Source organism: Oncorhynchus keta, chromosome 22 (genome assembly GCF_023373465.1).
Source record: "Oncorhynchus keta strain PuntledgeMale-10-30-2019 chromosome 22, Oket_V2, whole genome shotgun sequence".
NCBI classification, from domain to species: Eukaryota; Metazoa; Chordata; class Actinopteri; order Salmoniformes; family Salmonidae; genus Oncorhynchus; species Oncorhynchus keta.
In genome coordinates, this window is record NC_068442.1 from 13,189,057 (window position 1) to 13,214,984 (window position 25,928).

At 42.2% G+C, this 25,928-nt stretch overlaps 1 protein-coding gene across 3 annotated transcripts in view; it reads right to left on the reverse strand.

Moving 5' to 3' along the window:
- LOC118401070 (SLIT-ROBO Rho GTPase-activating protein 1-like) overlaps window positions 1–25,928 on the reverse strand; it is a 162,753-nt gene that overhangs the window by 82,226 nt on the left and 54,599 nt on the right. For all 3 annotated transcript variants that reach the window (XM_035798270.2, XM_052474813.1, XM_052474814.1), the window contains exons 2-3: window positions 25,107–25,302; window positions 11,083–11,245 (exon numbers count right to left, since the gene is read on the reverse strand). In XM_035798270.2, the coding sequence (XP_035654163.2) occupies window positions 11,083–11,245; window positions 25,107–25,302 (359 nt within the window). The remainder of the gene's footprint in view (window positions 1–11,082; window positions 11,246–25,106; window positions 25,303–25,928) is intronic.

The following is a 25,928-nucleotide window of genomic DNA, read 5'->3' on the forward strand; positions in this document are numbered from 1 at the left end:
ACAGAGACACAGTTGCCCATAGAGCCCGCTGTCTGCATAGTGTGAGTGATCTCAAATGAATAAATTCAATCAGCCATCCCATGACACCAGATACACTCAATGCCATCAGACATGAGCCCACAATTGATAATTATGAGATTTTCAATACAGGGAAATAACAGTTGTGCGACTCATGCATGGTTAAAGCAGGGGTCTCAAACTGGCGGTCTGCAGACCAGATGTGGCCTGGTGAAAATAGAATATGGCCCCCGGGCAAAATGAGTTTCAAACTCCTGGGTTAAAGGTACTTTTACTACGCATGCCACCTATTTTTTCACTATGTAACATACAAGTCATGGGGTGGGTTTATGCGATATATAATAAGGTCTGACAAAGCATTTGGATATCCCTTTCAACACATGTATTACCTGGGTGTTATCACACAGTCTTCCACTGCACTTAGTCTCCCACTAACCCACTTATCTGGACCCTAATCTTATTGTTGAGGCCTTTCCCAGCAATGGGGCCTCAAGAGGGCAGTGTCAATTTGGTCTATCCCACCACCACTATCCAAATTGAGGGAGAGAAGGGGCTTAGATCTGATCTGGAGTTAGTAGGGGTAGTCGTCTCTATCACAGAGCTTACAACGACTCTTATAGGCAACCTCTGTGCGCACCTTAACAGTCAGTCAAACTGGGTTAACAGAGAGGAGGACAGATCTTTCAATGCACCAAACACCCAAACGCTGTGCCGTAAATAAAGTTGGGTGGATTTTAACTTGATTCTCACTATACATATGAATCATACTGGGTGCCAGTAGTTGCATTTCAAAGGCACACATTTGTACAATAACAGTGTGTGTCATTTGAGAGAAGCACATTTCTGATAGGAGAGGTCCTGTCCAGGGTTACTGTAGTTCACATGGGGTTTCATACAGCCTTGTAATACACATCTGTGGTTTCCTGTGGGTGTGACCAATGAGGAAGTGTCTCTGCTGAGGTCACCAACCTCACTGATCCAGGTGGATCCGTACACATCCTAGTTGGCAACTGCAGATACAGTCAATGATACTCCAATAGAAATGACTGACCACTGAGGAATTCCACAGGTCGAAGTAGTGAATCTCTAACCTGGCCGCCAGAACTAAATAATATGAATTATCCAACACCTCTTTGATGCTTGTTGTCATGCCATACATGTTTGGCGTGACAACGAACACAACATAACAGGGGAGTTGGCTGAAGCACCAAAAGACCTGCAACAAAGCCATGATTAGGGTGAAAGGTGTGCTCTTAGTCAGATCATAATTTGATTGTTTGAAGGAGGAAGTTAGTACACAAATAAACACAGGTCCATCCCAAAAAGAGCTATACTCTAAATCCTGCTGACTGACTGACTCCGGTAGAAAGGGTAGTGCCAGTCCAGACATGTGGGCGTAAACCAGAGAGGATTAGTTCTCGTCGTTTGTGTGTTTGTGTGTGTGCATGTGTAAGTAATCAGCCAGTCTCCTCAGCCTGACCTAGTCTAGTCAACACCTCCTGTCCTGGCCCTCACCTCCACCTACTCAGCCAGCTCTCTGTTTTACTTACCTATTCACACAGGCACCGGACAAATAGACTTAGCCCTGTATAAATAGAACTAAGTCACCGAAGCTTAAGCTAGGGTGCTCTCACGCACATTTAGAGAACGGAGGACAGGATCTATAGGCTGGATGGGGCACTGAGTTTTGGGCCAGGTAGGTTGCTGAGGCTGCTGAAGGGAGGGCGGCTCATAATAAATGGCTTGAACGCAGTGAATGGAATCAAACACATGGAAACGTTTGGTGTATTTGATACCTTTCCACTTATTCCGCTCCAGCCGTTCCCACGAGTCTGTCCTCCCCAATTAAGGTGCCACCAACCTCCTGTGGTAGGTTATGGACTGGTGAGATCGTTCCTCTTGCCCAAGTTTGTGAAGCAGGCTGCAAATCTAAATAAATGTACAAGTCTATGTTGTTCATTCTGGGCCGAGAATAGCTCTTTAATGCAACATTAAAGCGCTATTCTCGGCCCAGAATGAACAACGTAGACTTGTCCATAACTGTATTCATGAACATTACCAACAGCTGAATTGGGTTGCAAAGTGAGATCTTTGCTGAAATTACTCGCACTTTCTCCCCAGGGAAGAGCCATTAGAAGCCTCCGTTCAGAGAAGAGGACCTCAGTCAACTTGTTAGATCTAACACTTGTTAGCCCTTTCCTATTGAGAGAACTGGGAAGAAGTCCAGTGGTCAATGAAAAGGCCTCTCAGGAGAACTTGGGCACAGCTCCGACAGCTCATCCATTTCCTGGCTCTGCAGATGCCCCAATTATGTGACCTGGGCAGGGCCTCTGACAGGAAGCAGCCACCTCAGCCACTCCACTGGTCACTGAAGACACAGTAAATCAGAGAAGAACATCTGAAGTACAAACCATTCACTTTGGGAGTGAACGTTAATTATAATAAGGGTTAAAAGTATCAAATCGGACCTCTTAGAAATAAAAATGGATGGCCCTCCCTTTAGCAAAATATATTTTACCTAAACCCTCCCTACACGCTTGAAAATTATTTTTCAATTTCACAGAATTTGAAAAAGCATGACACTCCCCCATTTTCCACCAGGAACCCATTATGTAAATTTAAATCTATCCTTTAATGATTCATTATAACTGTAAAAAATTTGCCTTGGAGCCGTAATCACTCTTGGCCTGTACGTTTTGCAACGATGCCCACCAATGTTATGATTCAATTTAAAAGGGTAGGAAGCATGAGTTTTTAGTCAAAGTAACAGTGTGGTCAGACCCATTTGTGACCAAGCTTTAACTTCCTGGCTGATGTCTTGAGATGTTGCTTCAATATATCCACATAATTTTCCAGCCTCATGATGCCATCTATTTTGTGAAGTGCACCAGTTCCTCCTGCAACAAAGCACCTCCACAACATGATGCTGCCACCCCCGTGCTTCACAGTTGGGATGGTGTTCTTCAGCTTGCAAGCCTCCCCCTTTTTCCTCCAAACATAACGATGGTCATTATGGCCAAACAGTTCTATATTTGTTTCACCAGACCAGAGGACCTTTCTCCAAAAAGTATGATATTTGTCCCCATGTGCAGTTTTTATGGCAGTTTTGTAGCAGTGGCTTCTTCCTTGCTGAGCGGCCTTTCAGGTTATGTAGATATAGAACTCTTTTTACTGTGGATATAGATACTTTTGTACCCGTTTCCTCCAGCATCTTCACAAGGTCCTATGCTGTTGTTCTGGGATTGATTTGCACTTTTTACACCAAAGTATGTTTAACTCTAGGAGACAGAACGCATCTCCTTCTTGGGCAGTATGACGGCGCATGGTCCCTGGTGTTTATACTTGCGTACTATTGTTTGTACAGATGAACGTGGTAACTTCAGGTGTTTGGAAATTGCACCCAATGATGAATCAGACTTGTGGAGGTCTACAATTTTTTCTGAGGTCTTGGCTGATTTCTTTTGATTTCCCCATGATGACAAGCAAAGAGGCACTACATTTGAAGGTAGGCCTTGAAATACATCCGCAGGTACACCTCCAATTGACTCAAATGATGTCAATTAACCTATTAGAAGCGTCTAAACCCATGACATAATTTTCTGGAATTTTCCAAGCTGTTTAAAGGCACGGTCAACTTAGTGTATGTAAACTTCTGACCCACTGGAATTGTGAAACAGTTATAATTATATGTGAATTATAATTGAAATAATCTGTCTGTAAACAATTGTTAGAAAAATGACTTGTGTAATGCAAAGTCAATGTCCTAACCGACTTGCCAAAACTAGAAATGTGTGGACTGGTTGGAAAACAAGTTTTAATGACTCCAACCTAAGTGTATGTAAACTTCAATTGTAAGTTACGTCTCCTGTGCATTTGATAGTTGTAGTAAACTGAGCAAGTTAGTGTTGTCGTAGTTTTCTGTGGCTTGTAGCTAGTGCAGTAATACCCACAAGGATGGATGGAGCAAGCTTTTAAAGTCGGAATGGTTTGTCAGGTTGAATCGACGGACCTCTATTTCCTACCGACCTACCGGTACATCAAGAGTGTCAGCAGTGATGAGATAAAATTGGTAAAGTCGATGTGGATTTACCTCAAAACGCTATTCTATTAGCTAGCCGACTCTCCCTCTAAAAGGCCTCGCTCTTCTTTGACTTTGGTAGCCAACTCAGCAGTCAATCGGTAAGTCTCCGCTTTAGACTAGTTATCTGGCTTCCTACTTAACTATGTTGACAGTGGTGGTCGGCTAGCTAAGCTAGTTAGTTATTTTAACCTGCTAGCTAGCCTAGCCAGCTAACTTTACAGGTAAAATTATTTGATAACTGGTAGATGAAGTTAAGTATTTCCAAAACTTTGGTTTACTTTAATGTAGCTGCACGCTAGGTGTGGATAACTGGCTGACTCACGCAGAGCTAACCTAATGTTAGCAGGCTAGCAACATTGCAATGTATAAATTCAAATTAAACCAAATCATTTGCGCTCATGACTACTTGTTTCAATACAATTTTCAGCCAACTTACAAGCAAATACAATAAATTCATAAAGTATTTGCTTGTAAGTTGGCTGAAAATTGTATTGAAACAAGTAGTCATAAGCACAAATGATTTGGTTTAATTTGACGTTATACATTGCAATGTTGCTAGCCAACTAGCCTGCTAACATTACGTTAGCTCTGCGTGAGTCAGACAGTTTAATTTGAAGTTATACATTTGAAGTTATTTCTGCTGCAGTTTACAATGGGGAATAATAGACTGGCTTCGCAGGTCCTCCATATTAAGTCACATCCCGCAAATGTTTTTTTCCGGCATGACTTCGACATTCTTCAGAATTCTCATCAGTTTTAAATAAAAACTCGTAAAATGTGGTGCAACTTTGCATTGAGACTTTTTATGTTTATTCTAATGCAAATGCATATGTTACATGTGGTTATGTTTATTCTACCTACCTTTAATAATATCCTTTTATGGCTGCTGTCCCTGTACAGGGATCAACATCAGCGGAAATTTCAGTGACAACTAATAGTACTCGATACAACTCAAACTTTCATTACAACACACATGCAGGGTACTCAATTAAATCTACACTCGTTATGAATCTAGCCAACATGTCAGATTTTTTAAATGCTTTTCGGCGAAAGCATGACAAGCTATTATCTGATAGCATGCAACCCCGAAATACCCAAAGGGGACGTAAACAAAATAATTAGCGTAGCCGGCGCTACACAAAATGCAGAAATAAAATATAAAACATTCATTACCTTTGACAAGCTTCTTTGTTGGCACTCCTATATGTCCCATAAACATCACAATTGGGTCTTTTTTTCGATTAAATCCGTCCATGTATACCCAAAATGTCCATTTATGAAGCCCGTCTGATCCAGGAAAAAACTGCTTTCCAAAACGCAACGTCATTTTTTAAAATTAAAAAAGTTGCCTATAAACTTTGACAAAACACTTAAAACTACTTTTGTAATCCAACTTTAGGTATTAGTAAACGTTAATAATCGATCAAATTGATCACGGGGCGATCTGTATTCAATAGCAGCAAGTCTTGAAATCATGGTCCATATTCTCCCTTTCATAACTTCCTCCGGTGTACTCGATGACAGGAAGTGCCTATTTCTCATTTCACCAAGGATAAACTTCAACCCAATTGCCAAGACTGGCGACATCGTGTGGAAGCTGTAGGAACTGTAAACGCTATCTATTTTCCCTTGCCATAGACAATACAGAGACTGGTGATGTCACCATGCAGGCAAAAACTCCATCCCATCAAAACACGCTGAAATTTCAGGAAGCCTTTTCAAACAGCTCTTACATTAAAAGTGCATTATCAGCATTTTCACAATTTCAGTATTATTCCCACCTCAGTGTGGAAATACACATAACTGTTCAAAAGTTGTGTCACTTAGACATTTCCTTGTTTTACATGAAAATATACATGAAATGAGTTACAAAATATAGTCAAGGTGTTGTCAAGGTTATAATGATTTTTAATTTAAATAATTGTGTCCTTTGCTTTCGTCAAAGAATCCTCCATTTGCAGCAATTACAGCCTTGCAGACCTTTGACATTCTAGTCATCAATTTGTTGAGGTAATCTGAAGAGATTTCACCCCATGCTTCATGAAGCACCTCTCCAAGTTGGATTGGTTTGATTGGCACTTTTTACGTACCATACAGTCAAGCTGCTCCCACAACAGCTCAATAGGGTTGACATCCAGTGACTGGCCACTCCATTATAGACACAATACCAGCTGACTGCTTCCTCCCTAAATAGTTCTTGCATAGATTGGAGCTGTGCTTTGGGTTATTGTCCTGTTGTAAGGAGGAAATTGGCTCCAATTAAGCGCCATCCACAGGGTTTTGGCATGACTTTGAAAAATGGAAGTGATAGCCTTCCTTCTTCAAGATCCCCTTTACCCTGTACAAATCTCCCTAGTCTCTTTACCATCACCAAAGCAACCCCAGACCATCACACTGCCTCCCCCATGCTTGACAAATGGTGTCAAGCACTCCTCCAGCATCTTTTCATTTTTTTCTGCATCTCACAAATGTTCTTCTTTGTGATCCAAAAAGACCTCAAACTAAGATTTGTCTGTCCATAACACTTTTTTCTAATCTTCCTCTGTCCAGTGTCTGTTCTTTTGCTCATCTTAATCTTTTCTTTTTATTGGCTGTTTTGTCAAGGGAGTAGTGCACTGCGTTGAATGAGATCTTCAGTTTCTTGGCAATTTCTCACATGGAATGGACTTAATTTCTCAGAACAAGAATAGACTGACGAGTTTCAGAAGAAATGTATTTGTTTCTGGCCATTTTGAACCTGTAATCGAACCCACAAATGCTGATGCTCCAGATACTCAACTAGTCTAAAGAAGGCCAGTTTTATTGCTTCTTTAAGCAGTACAACAGTTTTCGGCTCTGGTAACATAATTCCAAAAGGGTTTTCTAATGATTAATCAGCCTTTTAAAATGATAAACTTGGATTAGCTAACAACGTGCCATTGGAACACCGGAGTGATGGTTGCTGATAATGGGTTTCTGTACACCCATGTAGAGATTCCATATAAAAAAAATATATATATTTTTTTAAATCAGGCATTTCCAGCTACAATAGTCATCTACTACATTAACAATGTCTACACTATATTTCTGACAAATTTCTTTGCATTTCTTTCAAAAACAAGGACATTTCTAAGTGACCCCAAACCTTTGAACGGTAGTGTATATAAAACACATGAACATCACATTTTGACTGCACTAGGCCTTTAAAAGGGGAATGCCAACTGGGGATTTTCCAATACGGATAATTGTCCCCCACGATTAAATCGGGGAGGGGACTATTCATCCGTACGTTCATTCATACTTACTTTTGTAAGTTAGCCACACGTGATAACTCAGAAAGCACTTTCCCCATTTTTACGAAACTTGGTTGAATGATGCGTCTTGCCATAGAGATCCGGCATTTACAAAATTACACTGATTGGACCAAGTTAGGCGCTGCATAATTTGTGGGGGACGACATGTTTACTGTTGTTAAGTTTATTAGAGGACTAGCACAAATAGGCTTCCCCTTTAAGTGTACTGTGTGAGTGATGCTAACCACATCTGAGAGAGAAGGCTGGGGGAGACTGGAATCCACTAAGCCACGTGGGGGGGGCATGGAATTCACATCGCCTCCAACATCAATCAGGCCCCAGAGAGGGACCGTACTCCTAGGGTCCATGTCTGGTGGGTAGCGCACCAGGGGCATGACTGCTCCATATGGCAGAACTCTTGTGAGAGTCGACACAAATCATATTGGCTCCTACACAGTCAGCTCAAAAATGATTGCCACCCTTAAAGATGAGCAAAAAAGACAGTATAAAATAAATACAAATACTGAGCTATATTGTATGCCCCCACCACCACCCAAACAAAAAGTTATTATTTTATACTAGTACAATTGCTCAAAGAAAAGAGATTACTTGATAAACAATGATTATTTTTCTTTAAAAAAATGGGTCAAAATTATTGGCACCCCTGTTTTCAATACCCCTTCAAAAGGATAATGGCACTGAGCATTTTTGTTAAATGTTTTATATTGATTGGAGAACACATTGGGAGAGATCTTAGACCATGCCTCCATGCAGTGTCTTTCCAGATCCTTGATTTTCTTTGTCTGTGCTTATAGACTGCCCTTCAATTCAAACCACAGGAGAGATGGCCATTGCAAAATGTTCAATTCTTGGTAAATTAACTGGAGATTTTACCCTTGAGCAAGGCACTTAACCCTAATTTGCTCCAGGAGTGCCATACTACAATTGCTGACCCTGTAAAACAACACATTTCACTGCACCTCTCTGGTGTATGTGACAATAAAACATGTATTTTTTGCATCTTGCTGAAAGATCCACTTTAGTATAAGATCCCCTTATACTAATTTTCTTAAATTAGTATTTTTAAACTCTTCGTTTTTTTCTGCATACAATATATATACAGCTCAGTATTTGCAGTCTTTTTTTTCTCATCTTTATCAAGGGTGCCAATAATTGTTGACCTGATTGTACTATACAGAAGCAGCCCAGGAAGGTAGTCTAGTAATGGACTCCACCAAGCCAGGCAGTAAACTGTCAAGCTCTAAAAACACATTGCACTCCGCTTGATCAAATGCCAAGACCAATTTAGTAGTACCTGGTGCCGTTTCATGTTTCCCTCACCCTCCTTCCTACCTACCACTGTAGCGAATCAATTTGCAATGTAGGAACTTGATGAACGAATACCTTCCTTCCGCCATACAGCTAAGGCTTTCAAGCCCTGGGATCTCAGTTCCACCAGAATGTGACCTCCATAAATAAATATGACTGAGTAAAAAACAAAGAACCAGTTGTATGAATGATGAAGAGAATACATGTGATAAGACCTGCCCGACCAATCAATGGACTGCGTGACAAGACTCGTATTTACAGGTTTCGGCATCGAACAAAGACACAATTCGAGGTAAGCTGTGACTTTCAATAATGACGCTAAAACATGAGAGCGCCCACAGCACAGAGAGCTCAGACCCATTTGTCCACAGTACTACTCATAAATAAAACAACTACTGCCGAAGGCATGAACACAAATCAACGGACTATTTTCAAAAGGTCCACCATGCTGAAGCCTGATAGCATATGTCATTTAAGGTCCTGTACTAATTCAACTCATAACTTTTAAAAAGTTAGAAAACATAAGAATTTGGAAATATAAAAAAAACACTACGCTTTGATGTTAGGATGACAAAACAGCATCTGTCTCGTGTTAAAACAAGACGACCTGTACTGACTGTTGTAACTGGGGGGCCTCCCCTGGTGTTTGTCTATCATTACTGGAGCTCAGCGGAGATCAAAGACAATGGGATGTACTAATTAGAGGGCAGGGGTGTCTCTGCTCCCCTGTGACAGACTGCACCCCACGAGGGGGATGGCGTTTGATTTGGCCCCCGGCTGCCAAACGTCACTATACCAGCCAGAGGGGAGACACACACACACACACACACACACACACACACACACACACACACACACACACACACACACACACTGAAGACTTACTGTAAGTGCAGGTCATTTCCTGTTGTGCACAAGGCCAACCAACAACTAATTGGTAGAGCAATAAGGAGAGTTGGTACATGAGGGGAAAAATGAACTGTGTGCAATGTCAATGCAAACCTCTTTATATGAGGGATGCTATGAACTAAACTTCATACATTAAAAAGTCTTGATTGAAATGCCTAAAAATGAATACATATCATTGGGAACACATTGATGAGTTTAGTAGTCTGTCATTTTAAACATCAGTAATGTGGATTGAGTCGGGGGGGGAGAAAGAAACATCTGACAAACCACTTCGCTCCAGCTTCACATCTGGCCCATTAGTAAACCAGGAGCCTCGAACTGCTATCAAAGGGAAATTACTGCCTTAACTTTTTGTGTGTGTTGCAGTTGTTCGAGCAGAGGATTGGGGTGGGGTGCAGAGCAGACCACTCCTCTGTACAAGCCAGATGAAACCACCAACATCAAGAGACAATAATGACTTTAAGATGAATAAAATAACTATTTTTTCTGTCTCCATCTAGCAGACGGATCTAAAGACCCCGCAGCGAAAGAGAGAAAAAAAAAGCCAAAAACGTTGACGCTAAGCACCCCACTGAAACAGGCTCTGGTTTGTCATTTTCAGGACTGTGGTCGGTTCATGTGACTCCTAGTGCATAGGAGAGCTCATAATCTGGCAGGGAGTGGTCCGAGTGAAACAGGTCACGAGGCGACCGACTTCGGATGGGAGGGTTAGATAGGGCGTTTAGTCTTATGATCAAGGCTGTGTAGGAAGAGGGTTCTTCTCTCTCTCAGCATAGAGATTCACAGAACTAAACCACAACCCAATAATTGAACTGCTATCAAGATGTCATCAAACAACTTGTAATGTAACATGTTAAACCTACATCCAGCCAAACATCACATCTGAGTGCAGTCCAGTGCCTGGTTTACTTAAGGGGCAATCAGCAGCTGCTACATGTATTGTTGGACTTATTAATTAATGATATATATCTTATATTGATTCTTGAAGAATATAACTTACAAATGCCTCATGAGCTTAGTTCAACTGTCACACTCCATGAGAACCCAAAATATTAACTTTTTTACTCCAACTTCTGTAAGCAAAGCCAATGTAAAACACTATATAGCCTCAAAACATAGATAATCCATAATACAAAAATTACAGTTTTATCAGTCAGTGCATCCATAGCTCTGCCCATGAATTTGAGAGGGGTTACATTTCTCCAGCCCCTCAGCTTTTTACCAAAACAGGAGCAGGGAGTGTGCTTTGTTATAATTTTAACTGCCGATCTCCGCTTTAAGGCTGTATGATGATAGACGTATCATTAGCAGCAGGGCCCAGAGTTTTCTCCTGACTACGTGACTGTGCCAAGGATTTATCCAATATAACGAGGTACCAGAGTTCTCCCTGTTCATTTCAAGACAAGAAACTACTTCCGTCAGATCAGTGGGATCTCACCTGGTCTGACCTCTTACCTCTACAGAAGAGCTTACCTTTTTAAGCAAGCGTGTGGAGTCCTCGCTGATCTGCATGAAGCGCATGATGACGTTGTTCAGGTAGATGTCACTGAGGGTGGCGTGATCCTTGCTCTCCCTCCTCACCTGGTTCAGCAGCAGGTACCAGCAGTTGACCGGTGACAGCAGGTTCTGGTCCTTCCTATAGGGGGACACAGCAATCAAATCAACTGGGTTGTATTCCTTAGACACCAAAACATGAAACCAGACCGAAACGGGGATGGACTAAACTGCTCGTTGGCATTTTTCGTTGCATAACATTTTGCTACAGAGTGCCCTAATGAATATGACCCTGACCTCCTTACAGAAACTGCTTCCCCTGACTGCTCAGGTTCATTCATACAAAAAAAAAAAAAAAAAAAAAAAAAAAAAAACACTCAAAAAAGAGACAGGTCAGTTAAGGTAGCTTATTCATATTACATTTCACTGCTGATCACCTAGAGAGAGAAACAAGAGACAGGCACAAGGAGAGGTGGGGACATGTAGGGAAGTATTCATGCTCCCTGAGAGACAGAGAAAGCGAGTATGCCTGTGCGCACTTGTGTATGTGCGCGTGCATGCGTGTCCTCGCCTGGCTCTCTGCCGGCTGTCTTTGCAATCTGTGCTGAGAGATCAAGGTCTCAGCTACCTGACAGCTCTATCCTGTCAGCCTAACTGTCCTCATCTAGCGAGATGTTTTAAGACTTCCTAAAGTGGATCAAGTCCCATCATAAAAGTAATAGCTAGTGGGGATGTTTCTTCCACAACCCTCCCCTGGTGATGAATGCCCTATATAATAGCATGCACTCTATATAATCAGCACCGAGTGCATACTGCGCCTGAAGGAGAGTTTGTATCAACGACATTTCTGGGGCATAGCCGGAGGAGCGATGTTCTGAGTGGACCGGACTTCTCGCAACAGGGGAACGCGCCCTCCACAAGTAAGCTTAGGAGACTCGAGACTTCCTTGTAAGATAATTTGTTAGAGAAGGTACTTTACATGTAGTGAAGTTTTGGAATAGTGCATTACAACAGACAAAACAGGAAGAGAGAAAGAGGGGAGGAGAGGCGTTTCCCCTCTAGTGCGCCTGCTTGTCCACATACTGCGGGATATTGTCCAGGCCTGAGAGAGAGCGAGAGAGACACACAGAGTGAGCCACGGCTGTGCATAAGCAGCGGCCTGCAGCAGGCTGACTCCGTTGAATCTAAAACATTCCTCTTGCTATGGAGCTAGCCAAGGGAAGGCAGGAGGCCAGAAGAGAGGCCAGGGCCTGAGGCTTTAGGGCCAGCAGGGAGGAACCATATGGAAGCCCTCTTCTGGAACTCTGGAAGGGCTTCCCCCTGAATGTCAGTCAAAGACAGGCAAACAACAGGTGAAACTTTGTACATTCGCCCTGGACCACGACTCATGCTGCAGCCCTTAACTACATAACTCTATGATGATAGCTGCTGGAAGAGCAGATGTTTTTCTCCTGACAGACAGTGGACAAAACATTCCAGACCACAGAGCTGAAACATTGTCTCTCCCTCTCTTGGAAAACAGGAAATGGTGCATGTGACAAAAGACAGGACTGGAAATGAAAAACATCCCGGCGAAACGCAAGGCCATTTTTCATAGACGATGTAAAATAAGGAATAATCCAATTTAGCTAAAAGTGGTGCGTGGGGGCAACATGTACAGACCTGCATTGAGAGGGAAGTCACCAAGAAGAAACAGTTACAGTGACTTCAGAAAGTATTCACACCCCTCGACTTCTACATTTTGCTGTGTTACAAAGTGGGGTTAAAACGGATTTAATTCGATTTTTTGGGGGGAGGATCACAAAGTACTCTAATGTCAAAACGTAAGAAAACATTTATAACATGTAAAACATTTTAAAAACACCACCCCCCCCCAAAAAAGAAATCTTGATTAGATAAGTATTCAATAGATGTTAAAATCACCGTTGGCAGCGATTACAGCTGTGACTCTTTCTGGGTAAGTCTCTAACAGCTTTGCACACCTGGATTGTGCAACATTTATGACTCGTTTCAAGAAACTAGGTGTATGTCGCACGTCACTACTTCACAGGAGAAACATTTGAATGTAATTTTTTAAAATATGTTTTTGGAGAGAAATGGCTTCATAACAAACTTGTATGCCATCTGTAAATCATAATGAAGGGGGCGGGACATACCGAGAGATGACTTCGGATTGATCTTCCATGTAGATTGCTTCTGTCTATAACATGAGCTGCTAAGTTTGCGGGGATAATTCTGTCTACCACAGATTTTTTTGAAAGCTCAGTGGGAAAATGTTGTGAAGGACTACTTTCTGGAGGATGATCGTGCTTGACTTAATCGGACTCTGAAAATTAATCAAACAATGAGGAAATCCCTGATTCAGGTAAAAATATTTTAATTGAACGAGACAATATAGCGTCTTCTGATAACAATGTTGGGGAAGAAACTGTGTCGTTGTCACGGAAGAAGTTGACCGAGTTTTGAAATCAGTGGATTGCCCGGTGGAAGCAGAGAGATGATTGCCAAATGCGGAGATCCCAAAAAAGAGAACACAGAAAGAAGACTGATGTATAAAACACCTGTCTCTGGATTACATCTTTAAACTAAGGGCAACCAGGGCATCCGTGACAGAGGGATGTATACAGGTAAGACTCTAACTACATTTTCTGATATTATACATTTTTAATTTTGTCAGAAAGGTGTTTTTATTACAAGTTAAAGCATACTGTTAGCTAGCTAGATCTATGTAGGAGTTCAAGAAAGAGGCCCAAGTTCCAGAGTTGGAATTCTGAGTTGGATGATCGTTCAAATCGATTATTCCCAGTCCAAGTGTTTTTTTCTTCTCCGGAGTTCGCAGTTGTTTTGAAAGTGGCATTAGAGTTGGGATTATGGTTCATTGTTTAGCTAGCTAGCTACATGTCTAAACAAAAGACTCCACTATGGAAGTAATAATTTCACTGCAACATTTACACCCTCTGTATCCTGTGCATGTGACAAATAAAGGTTGATTTTATTTTATATATTGTGTGTTTAAAAGAGATTGTAATGTGAAGAACAACATTGTAACGGCGTTCTTCGTTTGTCGAAAGAGAGTCGGACCGAAATGCAGCGTAGTGGTTACTCATGACTTTAATAGAAAAAAGTGACATGAAATAACGATACAAAATACGAAACAAACGGAACGTGAAATCTAATTACAGCCTATCTGGTGAAACTACAGAGACAGGAACAAACACCAACGAAATACAAAGCGAAACCAGGCTACCTAAATACGGTTCCCAATCAGAGACAACGAGAATCACCTGACTCTGATTGAGAACCGCCTCAGGCAGCCAAGCCTATACAACACCCCTAATCAGCCGCAATCCCAAATACTACACAACCCCAATACGAAACACAACATGTCACACCCTGGCCTGACCAAATAATATAACGAAAACACAAAAAAACTAAGACCAAGGCGTGACAAACATGAGTAGCACCAAAGTCAGAGTGGGATATAGACCAAGGACTAGATTTAAAAACATGACTACTACTTTTTGCTACAACTTTCACCAATTTTAGGCTTGAAATCTTTGGTTGTTTACTACACTGTGAATCCTTAAAGAGATGGGTGAGCCAGAGGCTTAAGAAGGTGTGAACGATGCTGAATAGGTTTAGACAAGTCCTCTCCAGTAGGTGTACCAAAACATTCACAGGCCATTTTTCAAAAGTTGGGTTACAAGTTTCTAAAATTTGAAAGCAGAATTACTTTCTCATTGTTCCTCAACTGCAGTTTCTAATATACAATTTTGTAGCTCTGAGTCTCTACATTATTCAATGTAAAAAACAAAATCAAATGTTGCTACATTGGACCGAATCCAGGTGGTGCGCATTATTATTTTTTAAATTCTCAGGAACATTCACTGTTCTTTTGGATTGCAACCCCAATGAAGATCTGGTCTTGTGTTTTAGGTTATTGTCCTGCTGAAAGGTGAATTAATCTCCCAGTGTCTGGAAGAAAGAAGACAACTACATTTCCCTCTAGGACTTTGCCTGTGCTTAGCTCCATTCGTTTCTTTTTTATCCTGAAAAACTCCCCAGTCATTAACAATTACAAGATACTCATAACATGATGCAACCACCACTATCCTTGAAAATATGAAGAGCAGTACTCAGTAATATGTTGTATTGGATTTGCCCCAAACATAACACTTTGTATTCAGGAGAAAAAGTGAATTGCTTTACCATACCTTTTGCTGTATTAGTTTAGTACCGTGTTGCAAACAAGATGCATGTTTTGAAATAATTGTATTCTGTATAGGCTTCCTTCTTTTCACTCTGTCAATTAGGTTATTATTGTGGAGTAACTACAATGTTGTTGCTCCAACCTCAGTTTTCTCCTGTCACAGCCATGAACGGTTTAAAGTCACCATTGGCCTCATGGTGAAATCCCCGAGCAGTTTCCTTCCACTCCGGCAACTGAGTTAGGAAGGACGCCTGTATCTTTGCAGTGACTGGGTGTATTGATACACCATCCAAAGTGTAATTATTTACTCCACTATGCTCAAAGGAATATTCAATGTCTGTTTTTTATTTTCACCCATCTACCAATAGGTGCCCTTCTGTGCAAGGCATTGGAAAACATCCCTGGTGTTTGTGGTTGAATCGGTGTTTGAAATTCCCTGCTCGACTGGACCTTACAGATAATTGTATGTGTAATTGTATGTGTGGGGTACAGAGATGAGGTGTCATTCAAAAATCATGTTGAACACTATTATTACAGAGTGAGTCTATGCAACTTATGTGACTTGTTAAGCACATGTTTACTCCTCTATTTAGGCTTGCCATGACAAAGGGCTTAAATACGTATTTACTCAAGACATTTAAACTTTTCATATTATTATTATTATATATTATTTTCATTTTTATTCATTTGTAAAAAATAATAAAAATAATAATAATAATAAATAAATACAAATCTATTAGGACGTGATGGGGTATTGTGTGTAGGCCAATGAAAAACATCTAAATGTAATCCATTCTAAATTCAAGCTGTAACAACAAAATGTGTAAGGAGTCAAGGGGTTTGAAACATTCTGAAGGGACTGTATGGCAATTGAAGAGTTGTGGTAGAGTTGCTGGACAGCGTCACACACACACTCTGTCAAGACTGCATTTACCGTAAATCCTTTCTGTCTTATGCTTGAGTGGAGTGCCAATCTCTCATTTCTCCTCTGTTTCTGTGCGTGTGTGCGTGGATATAGCCTAGAATGTGTGGGAGGGAAATGGTGAGTCTGTGTGAGAAGTGGGTGTGTTTCCTTAAAAGACACCCAAATGAGGGAGACAGTGGTCAAAACTGATTACCCACCAGAGAAAAAGGGAAACCTTCTTGGATAAGGTCCTGTGGGGGGGGGGATTACAATGAGCTCAATGCAGTGTTACGTACAAATGTGGCTCATTTACCCACCCCTACACAGGACAAAGATTAAACATCAATTCCTGATTACCTGCATGCCACCAATGTTGTTTACATGTTGAAATTACCTTGTGGTCTGTCCTACATTGGGAAAACCAGCAGAAGGTTTAAGACTTAAATATTTATCACATTCCTCATGTAAGGTTCAATATTTTGATGTTGAACGTTGACATTGTGAACCGATATTATACTTTTACCTCCCGTTACAGGAATTGATGTCACTAAGCACTGCCCCTATATATAGGACCTTCCACCCCCATCTGGGATATGGATGCCTGATGAAGACCTAAGAGTCAAAACGTTGTTATAAATAAAATCACCTGGGACCCTGAACAGCAGTGTGCAGCGTTTTCCTCTTTATTTTTTCAGTTCACATAAACACCAGCACCCGCAAAAAAATATATTTTTAAAAAAATCCCTGGACGTGCATATGTTCTCCAACTTTTGTGTGCGTTTCTACGATTCTATCTCTGTGTGTGCGTATGTACGCGAGTATGTGATTGGCATGTCTCGAACTGTAATGAGATTGGGCAAGGGACATCAGCTGTGACCGGAGGGTTATATAACTGGGCTCTGTGCACTAGTGTGTGTCCAACCGACCGACCCTCTTTGGCTCGCCTCAGTGCACAGAGCAGCACAGTGGGGCCCAGGCGCTGTGAATAGAGTGACCCGATTCGCCAGACAACGCACGCTACGGCCCAGTTCCTCATGAATACAGACAGTGCACTAAATGGCTCCCTATATAGTGCACTCGTATAGGCCCCTGGTCAAACGTTGTGCACTATATAGGGATTGTAAATAGGGTGCAATTTGGGATGCAGGCTGAAAGAAAAGGGCTGAAATTACCATCGCAGCATTCTTTCACCCCTTGCTATAACACATCCAATACAATGAAGAACAGACGGGAACTTACAATTACAGTCTCCGAAAAGTCAGCGAATGGAGGAAACGGGGTCATTATTCCAAATGCGGGACTTAGTGTAGATGGAAACACCACAGGGAGCCATTGAATGAACACTAGCCATTCCAATAAATCAATGGCCAAACAGTGGGGCTGTGTGCTGGCTAATGAGACAACCTGCTGGACCAAATGACAGGCCATGCGCACGCGCGCTCGTGTGTGTGCGCGCGCAGAGAGGGCCATGGCAGCAGTGACCTCAGGGCCTCTACTACCTAGCCTACTTAACTGGCAGGAGACTCTCAACGTCATAATTTCCCCACAATGCAGGGATTAGGTCAGACAGACAGGTATAGACAGGAGGGTGAGAACTACGGTCCTCAGAGAGGAGAAAGAAAGACAGAGAGAGTGTGCGTGTGTTTAGGAGTGAGCTTACGATTGCCTACAGGTGTGTGTGTGTGTGTGTGTGTGTGTGTGTGTGTGTGTGTGTGTTCTCACATACATACATGCATGACATTGCAGTGCATTCAGAAAGTATTCAGACCCCTTGACTCCTTCCACGTTACATCGTTATTCTAAAACTGATTCAACCGTTTTTTTCCTCGTCAATCTACACACAATGCACCATAATGATAAAGCAAAAAAATTAAATATCACATTGACATAATTATTCAGACCCATTAGTCAGGACTTTGTTGAAGCACTTTTGGCAGCGATTACAGCCTCGAGTATTCTTGGGTATGACGCTACAAGCTTGGCACACCTACAGTACCAGTCAAAATGTTGGACACATACTAATGCAAAGGTTTTTCTTTATTTTTAGTATTTTCTACTTTGTAAATTAATAGTGAATACATCAAAACTATCAAATAACAGATATGAAATCATGTAGAAACCACAAGTGTTTAAAAAAAAAAAATCAACATTTTATATTTGAGATTATTCAAATAGCCACCCTTTGCAAAGATGACAGCTCTGCACACTCTTGGAATTCTCTCAACCAGCTCATGAGGTAGTCACCTGGAATGCATTTCAATTGACAGTTAAAGTTAATTTGTGGAATTTCTTTCCTTCTTAATTCTTCATGCATTTGAGCCAATCAGTTGTCATAACAAGGTACTGTAGTGGTGGTGTACAGAAGATAGACCTATTTGGTAAAAGACCAAGTCTATATTATTGCAAGAACAGCTCAAATAAGTAAAGAGAAATAACAGTCCATCATATCTTTAAGACATGAAGGTCAGTCAATGCAAAAATGTAAAAGAACTTTGAAAAAAAAAACATCAAGCGCTATGATGAAACTGGCTCTCATGAGAACCGCCATAGTTACCTCTGCTGCAGAGGATACACACTCATTAGATTTACCAGCCTCAGAAATAGGCAATTAACTGCACCTCAGTTTGAATCCCAAATAAATGGTTCAGAGTTCAAGTAACAGACATCTCAACATGAACTGTGTGAATCAGACCTTCATGGTCAAATTGCTGCAAAGAAACCACTACTAAAGGACACCAATAATAAGAAGAGACTTGCTTGGGCCAAGAAAGACGAGCGGTGGAAATCTATCCTGCGGTCTGATGAGTCCAAATTTTGTTTCCAAGCAGCTGTGTCTTTGAGAGACGGAGAGTAAGTGAACGGATGATCTCCGCATGTGTGGCTCCCACCGTAAAGCATGGAGGTGACGGTGTGAGGGTGCTTTGCTGGTGACAAGGTCACTGATTTATTTGGAATTTTAAAAAATAGGTACACTTGGCGACCCCTACATTCTGCAGCAATACGCCATCCCATCTAGTTTGCGCTTAGTTTTTCAGCAGGACAATGGCCCAAAACACATCTCCAGGCTGTGTAAGGGCTATTTGACCAATAAGGAGAGTGATGGAATGCTGCATCAGATGACCTGGCCTCCACATTCACCCAACCTCAACCAAATTTAGATGGTTTGGGATGAGTTGGACCGCAAAGAGTGAAGGAAAAGCAGCCAACAAGTGCTCAGCATATGTGGGAACTTCTTCAAGACTGTTGGAAAAGCATTCCAAATGACTACCTCATGAAGTTGGGTGAGTGAATGCAAAGAGTGTGCAAAGCGTTCAAAGCAAAGGGTGTCTACTTTGAAGAATCAAAAATATATTTGACACTTTTTGGTTAATACACGATTACATGTGTTATTTCATAGTTTTGATGCCTACACTATTATTCTACAATGAAGAAAATTGTAAAAATAAAAAATAAACCTTGAATGAGAAGGTGTCCAAACTTTTGACTGGTATTGTATATTTGGGGAGTTTCTCCTATTCTTCTCTGCAGATCCTGTCAAGCTCAGTCAGGTTGGATCGGGAGCGTCGCCGCACAGCTATTTTCAGGTCTCTCCAGAGATGTTCGATTGGGTTCAAGTCCGGGCTCTGGCTGGGCCACTCAAGGACATTCAGACTTGTCCCGAAGCCACCCCTGCATTGTCTTGGCTGTGTGCCTAGGGTCGTTGTCCTGGTGGAAGGTGAACCTTCGCCCCAGTCTGAGGTCCAGAGCGCTCAAGCAGGTTTTCATCAAGGATCTGTGTATATTTATCCCTTAATCTTTCCCTCAATCCTGACTAGTCTCCCAGTCCCTGCCGCTGAAAACCATCCCCACAGCATGATGCTGCTACCACCATGCTTCACCGTAGGGATGGTGCCAGGTTTTTTCCAGAAGTGACGCTTGGCATTCAGGCCAAAGAGTTCAATCTTGGTTTCATCAGACCAGAGAATCTGGTTTCTCATGGTCCGAGAGTCCTTTAGGTGCCTGTTGGCAAACTCCAAGATGGCTGTCATGTGCCATTTGCTGAGGAGTGGCTTCAGTCTGGCCACTCTACCATAAAGGCCTGATTGCTGGAGTGCTGCAGAGAGGGTTGTCCTTCTGGAAGGTCCTCCCATCGCCACAGAGGAACTCTGGAGCTCTGTCAGAGTGACCATCAGGTTCTTGGTAAACTCCCTGACCAAGGCCCTTCTCCCTCAACTGCTCAGTTTGGCCAGGCGGCCAGCTCTAGGAAGAGTCTTGGTGGTTACAAACTTCTCCCATTTAAGAATGATTGAGGCCACTGTGTTCTTTGGGACCTTCAAATGCTGCAGACATGTTTTGGTACCCTTCCCCAGATCTGTGCCTCGACACAATCTTGTCTCGGAGCTCTACAGGAAAGTCCTTTGACCTCATGGCTTGGTTTTTGCTCTGACATGCACAGTCAACTGTGACTTTATCTACACAGGTGTGTGCCTTTCCAAATCATATCCAATCGAACACAGGTGGACACCTCAAGGATAATCAATGGAAACAAGACAGAAATACCTTATTTACTTATCAACAGAGGCTCTATCTGAAATGGCAAATCCCTTCAGGGCCTCTACCATAAGATATTTCCCATTAATTTCCTCATCACTATCTTAAAATGGCAGTCTCTCTCTGGGTGGAATGCAAATGGTTATAATGTTAGTATTTTGTACACTGAGTGTACAAAACATTAGGAAAACCTCTTTCCATGACATTATACTGAGCAAAAATTAATGCAATATGCAAAAATGTCAATGATTTTACTGAGTTACAGTTCATATGAGGAAATCAGTCAATTTAAATAAATTCATTAGGCCCTAATCTATGAATTTCACATGACTTGGGCAGGGGCGCAGCCACGGGTGGTCCTGTCTCCCAAGTGGGTGGGCCTATTCCCTCCCAGGTAACGCTGTTGGGTTTTTCAAGCTCAACAGTTTACTATTTGCATAAAGGGGAAGCGGAGTCAACTTGCTTCTACACCTGCATTGCTTGCTGTTTGGGGTTTTAGGCTGGGTTTCTGTACAGCACTTTGAGATATCAGCTGATGTACGAAGGGCTATATAAATAAAATTTGATTTGATTTTAACTTGGAACCAACTTGGAACCAACAGCCCTGTGGAACGATTTCGATACCTTGTAGAGTCCATGCCCCGATGAATTGAGGCTGTTCTGAGCTCAGTGTACAACTGTAGGCAATTGGTCTTCTGTGGCTCAGTTGGTAGAGCATGGCGCTTCCAAAGCTAGTATGGTGGGTTCAAGTCATGCTGGGGCCACCCATTTGAAAAATGGATGTATGGCATGAGTCGCTAAGTCGCTTTGTATAAAAATGTGGCATATATGAGTATTTGACAATTGCAAGAGGAATTTACAAAAATGGAATGATAGCTACTATTTGGAGGTATATTTATTGAATCATATCAACATGAATGAAAGTCCCTTAAACTGATTGGCTTTATTGTATGGGGGAAAGAAATCTGGACTATTCAAGTCACTCCCTCTCTGGGGTGGCAACATAAATAATTCAATTATCGCTCTCTCCCTTCCATCCCTCTGGCATTAAAAAAAAGAAACTGCATAATGTGTGTGTGTGTGTGTATAATGTGTTCGTTTTGCCAACAGCCATGTCGCTACCGCAGCAGTGGACTGACTGACTGACACTCCCTGGAACGGGGTTCTGGCCACTCCGCTGTGGGGCCTGTTGTAGCTCTCTCCCCACTGCATTCTGGGAAGAATAAAAAAAAAGAGAAAGCCAGTGGACAAAAGAGCTGCTGATCCAGCTGGAGGCTTGTATGCTCAGGGTGTCTGTCTCCTGTGGAGGGGAGCGGCGAGGAGAGAGTATCACTGGCCACACAGAAAAACAGTCCGTTTGGTTCTCAAGAGACGAGAGAAAAAGAAAAAAAAGAGGTGCTAGCAGATAAACCGTCCCATTGGTTTTATTTTTGTAATGATCAGGGTTGACTTTCTAGCAAATAGAACTCCCGCCCTAACAATACACCTCCTGCAATATTAAACTCTGTTAATTACACGTCTAGTGATCAGGGTTGATCAACGGTGCAGAGAATCAGATCTAATAAACTGTGCCCGTTGACTGAATGAGCTTGATGAGGGAACTGTGTGTCACGAGAGGTGACAGCCATTTGACTAAACCACACCCTATCCATCTAAGCATCAGTAATAAAGGGGCCAACAGATATTGCTGTCGGCCCCATCCGTGCTGCAGAATGGGATGTAGAAAATGGAGAGGCTTGAAAACGCAATACTCTACGCAATACTCTGAATAATTTAGGCACAACGAATAATATGTGGGATGATGTTGACAGATTATCACCGATAAGTGTCACAGAGCTTAATGTCAAGGGATGGATGCTCAACATACAGCGATGTGATTACAATACACAACATATCCTGTGTATACCGAATGTAGAATCATCTACTAGACCTGGGTTCAGCGGGGCAGGGTTTGCAGTTGTATGCCTATCCCATTGGTTCCACTGTGTCAGGAAAGCTCAATCAAGCCCAGATAAATTCTTAAATGTTTTCAAATAGTATTTGACTGTAGTTTTATACCAGTTCCACCTCCTGCTGGTCCCTCAGTGCCAACCTTCATCCATCACAGTGAGCTTAGAGAAGCTGCAGAACGGGCCTATACCACCTACCGCTGCTGTGCCCAAGCAGGATTGATTCTGGGCCAACTGAGGTGCTGTAGCAATAATTCCATAGGTATCACAAATAGTGTATTTTCACTTTCTCTCACTCCTGAAGGCGACCCGATAAATGTGTTTGAAGAGGCATTCCTGGTCCTGAATACTGAAATGTACCACAGCTCCTCTGACTATTTTCTCCTCAGAGGAAACCGAGGCTAGACATCAGTGTTAGCACAAAGCATCCTACCCTTAACACACTGACAGAAAGATTTGAATTCTCTAACTTTGTCACATTTTTTCAATTTGGATATCGACAAACCGAATACACATGACTTGGCTCCCTGTCAAATCTGACGAACATTCAAATCTGTGACTGAATTCTCACCTCAGTCAGTAGCACTTAGCAGCCCAACTGCACGCAGCGTGTCAGTATTCACTGCTCTCCAGTGCGGAAACGCCAGCTAATTAGCCAGTGATTTAATGCGCTAATTTTAATGCTAATTCAGCTTATTACACACACAGCCAGCCCAAGCTGGGCTGAGGCTCTGCACTACCAGAAAGCCAGAAAGCTCAAAGTCTGAGTGAAAGTGCACTTTTACAATCCTCACAACATTAAAAAAATAAAGAAAACCTAGAGAATGTGGAGAACACAGAAGCGCCTCTGTATTCACCTTGTTTGTACGAATACAAAAAAATATGGGCCAAGTCTTAAAACTGTTATTCAAACGTCTCGCGTTTACAGAGCACCGAAGAATGCTGCTCGCTTGGCACTGTGCAAATGTTGACCCTGCGAATGAACTGACCAGACACTATATCACGCGATGAAAACCACAGTTTACAAGCCACGCTGTCGGAATCTCCTAAGCCTCCCGGGTTCTGCATACCCAGCTGCTAGAGTCATTAACAGGCCCAGTAGACTCCGTAGAGGAATATTTCCAGACACAGAGTAGGGCAAACAGGCGTGTTATACCGCAAGTTCAAACAATATGCCAATATCTCTGTCTTTTCCATAAGCAGTCTCCTAAAGCGTAGAGACTGCGTGTCAACATTCCAATAAGGCTCATCCATGCCAGTCTGCTGTACCACACAGGGGTAAGGAAAGTAACGCTATGGGAGAGAGATGAAGTAGTTCTTCTCTTACAGCGTGATCATATTTCAATTGATTCGGAGCGAGATTCCCACATTGTGTCTCATCATTTCAGGTCTCATTTGTGGTTAGATCGAAATGACCGAGACCAACTCACTGTAGACATGGACCAAGCTGGTTAGGTTATTCTCCACAAGAATGATTGTAACACTAGGAGTCCTTTCACCGTTCCATGTATTCTGTACTGTGGATCTGGGAGCAGTCATGAACCTGATGTCCATTTTTTTTCTTTCTTAAACAACTCATAAAATCTATACCCATTCTAGGGTTGTATCAGTTACTTCATTGGAGTTTCTCCAATTCCATAATTCACAGTACACTGTGCTGGAAATACCATCTGCACATTGACAGACAATGACTGTTGAATTGTGAGGCTAGATGGGGAAAGTGTTTTAAATATAGGGCGCCCACTGCTACCCAGATGAGCTACAGAAGAACAAAGGGACATTATGCAGAATCGGCTGAGAGGGGTAAAATAGTTAAGGATATTTATCGCTGGAGCCCCTGGTGTAACAGTCTGCCTTCACAGGATATTTCCTTCCAATAATTCATGTAAATGTATTCATAAAATCGGGAACACGCATTTTAAAAGTATGAAAAAAATTGGTAAAGAAAGCCCGCAGTCCAAAACGATTTCAGCCGTCGAATGGAGGAGATGAAATGAGTAGAATGACATGACAATAAAATGTCTGACTGATGGAGTTTGATAATGAGAAATAAATAGGAAATTGAATCATTGAGCACTGCTGCTGTGCGTCTTCCCAGATCGACTGTAAATAGAAACCAGATTGATTCGCCTCATCAACATTGTAATAAAACATTTGAATATATTTTCCAGATTGATATGTCATCAAGGTTATAATCAAATATGAAGTTGATTTTGGTTGCCTAATGCAACAGGTATTCATGAACACTGAACCAGAGAGAGGCATATTTCAGACAGAGGCAGTGTTCCATGCAGTGACTTAACTTCTTCAGGGAAAAATGCATAGACCGACAGAAAAACGCTCCGACCTAGACCCAGGTACACAGACCCAAAGTCAGACACAGACAAGACCTAGACACACTTGTACTTACTTGTACTGCTGGTGGTCCTTGGTGCTCCGCGTCTTCGCCATGAAGCGTTCAGCCAGTTTCTCCAGGTTCCTGGAGTACTCCATCTCGATCTCAGACTTCTTCCTGAAGAAGTCCTGCAGGTCCTGGAGGAGCTGCACCCTCATCTCGGTCTGCTGGTCCAGGGATTTCTGCTGCTCCACCAGCTGGGCACGGATCTCTGAGGACACAGATGGACACAACTAGGTCAGATTGATATTTACAACTACACACAGAGCACACAAGTCAGGGGTATGTAGCTCTTAGCAACTCACACAGCAGACAGGTCAGAAATATGTCTCTGTAGTCAACACCAGCCCATAGTCTAATGACATAGATAAAGGAGAGGGGTGATCACAAAGCACAAATAGGTGCATTGTGAGAGGTTGGCAGCGCTGGTCTCAGGTGGTTCATTAAAGCCACTATAGAATTCATTAGCCCCGTTACTAATCAATCACCCACTGAGATGGAGCACGGACACGCTTTCTTGACATCCTGCCGGGAAACACCAGGTACTTCACTAGTGCTACTGGTTGACTGCACACCACATTCACCAGCAGGGAAACAGGAGAGAGACGGGAGGCTTCTCTTAACCATATGGAGCTAAATGACCCTCCAGCATGAGATCTCTCACCAGTCAATGGAAATGTTTGTCATTCAAATGTACATAAGCCACTACTGTAGGCTACATCCCCCCTAGCGTAATGGTGTGTGTGAGTGAACACAGTGTCCTGTGATTGCTATGTGACCCTGGCTATGTAGAATGGATTTGTCATGAGGTACCAGGGCTTGACATCGCCACTATGA